The sequence below is a fragment of the Gekko japonicus genome, unplaced genomic scaffold (genome assembly GCF_001447785.1).
Source record: "Gekko japonicus isolate JY-2015 unplaced genomic scaffold, Gekko_japonicus_V1.1 scaffold3426, whole genome shotgun sequence".
In the NCBI taxonomy this organism is placed as follows: Eukaryota; Metazoa; Chordata; class Lepidosauria; order Squamata; family Gekkonidae; genus Gekko; species Gekko japonicus.
Window position 1 is genome coordinate 25,881 of NW_015160330.1, and position 3,578 is coordinate 29,458.

Genomic DNA, 3,578 nt, shown 5'->3' on the forward strand with positions numbered 1-3,578 from the left:
GGGGGGGTGGGTGGGGGGTCTTGGAAAAGGGAAAAGGGGGGGGGGGGGGGGTTATGAAGGGTAATATCCACAGACTGTGGCGGAATGAAAGAATAATAATTCCTGTTGCCTGTTTTAAAAACTTGGGGAAGTTCACTGTTCTGGTGTGGCCGTTATCATTATATTATTTTACATTTGTATTATAAATCATAGGTACTTACTGGGTGCTTTCGGCCCTCTGGATAAGATCAGTTGTGATGCGTGGCTTTGTGCTGCGGCAAAAGGTGATGGGCTCTCCGTGATGAGGGATGTTACTGCAAACAGAAGCTGGATGCCTATAGCCGACGCTCCCTCTAAGCTGTGGAGTCTCATGAGCAAAAATTCTACTTTGTGAGCTATTGGCATTAAAGTTGTGAGCGAGCGATTATTATTTATTTATTATTATTATTAGATTTATAGCCCGCCCTCCCCACAAATGGGCTCTGGGCGGCTCACAGATAGGGCTTATGTGCCAACAGTTAAAACAATTAAAAACAAGATAAAGCAATCGCTCAATTACAACAATACAAAGGTAGTGGTGAAAGTAGTGGCAGCTCCTACTCAAAAGCCTGGCGGAAGAGCTCCGTCTTAAAGGCCCTGCGGGACTGCGATTGGGCTACTGCATAAATCAGTTTGCTCCGGAGCCCTCCTTCCTGAGCTAAGACAAAAAGGTGTGAGCCGGAGGCTAAAAAACTGTGAGCTAGCTCACCCTAACTCAGCTTAGAGGGAACACTGCCTATTGGATGCGCGGGGCATTGGATTTCCTGTCCATATCGGGGTGCGGGACTGGATGTCCTTACCAGACGCTCCTTCCAGCTCTGCCCCTTGCGCGCCTGAACGCTGGGGGGGGGGTGGAGGAAGCCGGGGGACGTGGCCCACACAGCCTTTTGACGTGTCTCCTTGTCCCCAGGCGTGGTCACCAAGATGAAGATGCAGCGCACCATCGTCATCCGGAGGGACTACCTGCATTACATCCGCAAGTACAACCGCTTTGAGAAGCGTCACAAGAACATGTCGGTGCACCTGTCCCCCTGTTTCAGGTAAAGGCGTGTGTGGGATCTTGAGTGGGCTGGCCCTTGAGGACAGCTTGAAGACTGGATTGGTGCTCTTTGGACCGTCACCTGCCCAGTCGGGTTGTCTCTTCCCTCTGAGAATCCCATAAGTGTTTCAGCTGGCACAGATACAGTCTTTGTGATTCTCTGGAGCCATGCAGAGGGCATCGTGAGGTCTCGTTCTCCATGTGGGGTGTGATCACCATCAGGGGTCATTGCGTAGAAAGAGGTGCAGGAGCTCATTAGCACAACTCATTTGCATGTGCCACACCCGCTGACCTCACCAGAAGTGTGTCAGAAGGCAACACCCACCACTCAGGTTCCACTGGACTGTTTTGGATTGCTAGCTATGGGGGGGGGGACTGTAGATCTGTCCTCGTAGAGGAGGGAGACCTTGTACCTGAATAAAACCTGGTCTTAAAGGTGCCACTGGACTGTTTTGTGCTGGGGGGGCGGGGGAAGCTCTGCAACTTACCTGGCTGCTTCTTGCTCTGACTGAGGGCTGCTGGGAGCAGGGGGTGGGGCTTGTTGCTTGTGCCCGCCCCCTGGGCGCTTTACTGCCGGAGCTCCGCTCCCGTGCGCTCCTGCAGGAAATGACCCCTGATCACCATGTTCCTCAAAGGATCTCAAAGCAGCAGCTTTTGATTGCCTGAGAGCCAGTTTGGTGTAGTGGTTAAGTGCGCGGACTCTAATCTGGGAGAACCAGGTTTGATTCTCCACTTGCACCTGTTGATGTGACCTTGGGTTAGTCACAAGCTCTGGCACAGCTGTAGCTATACCTTTTTGTGTGTTGAGGGAAAGAAACATGCATTTCTTTGTACCTTGGTTTGCGGTTGGAATTTGAGCACTCTGGGCTGGTGATGATGTGTGAACTCACGATGGTCTTCAGAGCCTTTTCTGCAGAATTGGGGAGTGGGCTGCTGAATACGACACTTTGTCAATCACTGAACCGCCCCGCCCCCCCCAGGTTTGCTCAGATCCAGCAGTCCAGTGCCAGAAGCGTTAGTCAGTAACGTGCTTTCCAGTTAGCTCACCACGTTCACTGCCTGTGTATGGGGTTACTTCTGTGAAGGCCAAAAGGGGGGAGCCGGGATCTCTTTCTTTTGCACAGTGGTCCGCAAAACTTAGGTGGCATTGACACCAGGCCTCCTCCTGTGTAGCTTTTCGCGATCTCTGCTTGCTGGAGGATGCGGGTGATGGTTCTTTCTTACTATCCTAGATGCCCACTGTAGGGATACTAATATGGCTTCCTTAAACTGAGATCATCTCTCATCTGTCCAGGAAGTGAAATAACAGGGGTTGTATGGGGATACAGGTAGACCATGGCTCATTATTATAAGGTTCTTCAGCATGCAGTTGTCTCTATTACCTTTCTAGTCTAATTCTTCACCCCATTTTGCCCTCGCGACGGCCCTCTGCATCAGGTTAGACTATCTCAATGTTTGGGTTAGTTAAGGTAGTACTAAGTAGCTCAGGGACGGGCAGGGTTCTAAGTAAAAGGGTGTAGCCCTCCTCGTTTCTGTACCATTTTACGGGCTGCTCTGTAACACTTAACTGCTAGTGGGTAACAGATGCTGCAGTCTTGTAGCCAGTTTGGTGTAGTGGTTAAGTGCACGGACTCTAATCTGGGAGAACCGGGTTTGATTCCCCACTCCTCCACTTGCACCTGGCTGGATGACCTTGGGCAAGCCGTAGTTCTGATAAGAGCTGTTCTAGAAAAAGAGCCGTTTCTGTCAGAGCTCAGCCCTGGAGAAACTACAGAAAAAAAGAAGCATGAGACAACAGGAGTTTGTAAGCTGCTCTGAGACACCTTTGGGTAGTGAAGGGCAGGGTATAAATCCAATCTCTTCTTCTTCTACAAAGAGCAGGATGCCAGTAACAATCCTAATTCAAGATGTTAAAATGTAGTTGTTCGATGATTTTACAATTCTTGCTTTATTTATGTTGTAAATGGACTTGAGTTCCACAAGGCAGAAGAGCGGCTAGTAGATATTTTAAATCAAAAAGTGCACCTTGCTGTTTGAACCGTTCCCTCCTAAAGCTGTTGGTGCTCTCTTGTCTTTCTTTCTTCCGCCTTCAGGGATGTGCAGATCGGGGACATCGTGACGGTGGGCGAGTGCCGTCCGCTCAGTAAGACGGTCCGCTTCAACGTCCTCAAGGTGACCAAGGCTGCCGGTACCAAGAAGCAGTTCCAGAAGTTCTGAAGTCTATTCTTGTCTGTTGGGATGTGCAAATAAACTTTTTGTAAAGACCCATAAGGCTTTGGAGTGGTGTGATTGTGAAGGGAGGGTGCGAAGGTGCAGTTCTTCAGCTTTGCTCAACCCTGTTTAGAAGACCAGCCAGGGTATTGTGTGTACAGGCACCTTAGGGAGGGGACTGGTCATGTAGCTCAGTGGGAGAACACACGGATTGCATGTATATATTTCAAACAGAGGACCATTGTGTGCGAACTTGGGGGGTCCATTTTTGATCCCCTGTTCTTGGTAGACCCTGTCTTGAACTGGGCCA

The 3,578-nt window shown here is 50.0% G+C and overlaps 1 protein-coding gene across 1 annotated transcript in view; it reads left to right on the forward strand.

The window, feature by feature from the left end:
- The window catches only part of LOC107115364 (40S ribosomal protein S11-like), a 5,586-nt gene extending 2,263 nt beyond the window's left edge, over window positions 1–3,323 (forward strand). The window contains exons 3-4 of the mRNA XM_015417057.1: window positions 929–1,058; window positions 3,151–3,323. Of these exons, the coding sequence (XP_015272543.1) occupies window positions 929–1,058; window positions 3,151–3,274 (254 nt within the window). The 3' untranslated portion in view covers window positions 3,275–3,323. The remainder of the gene's footprint in view (window positions 1–928; window positions 1,059–3,150) is intronic.
- The last annotated feature ends 255 nt before the right edge of the window (window positions 3,324–3,578 follow it).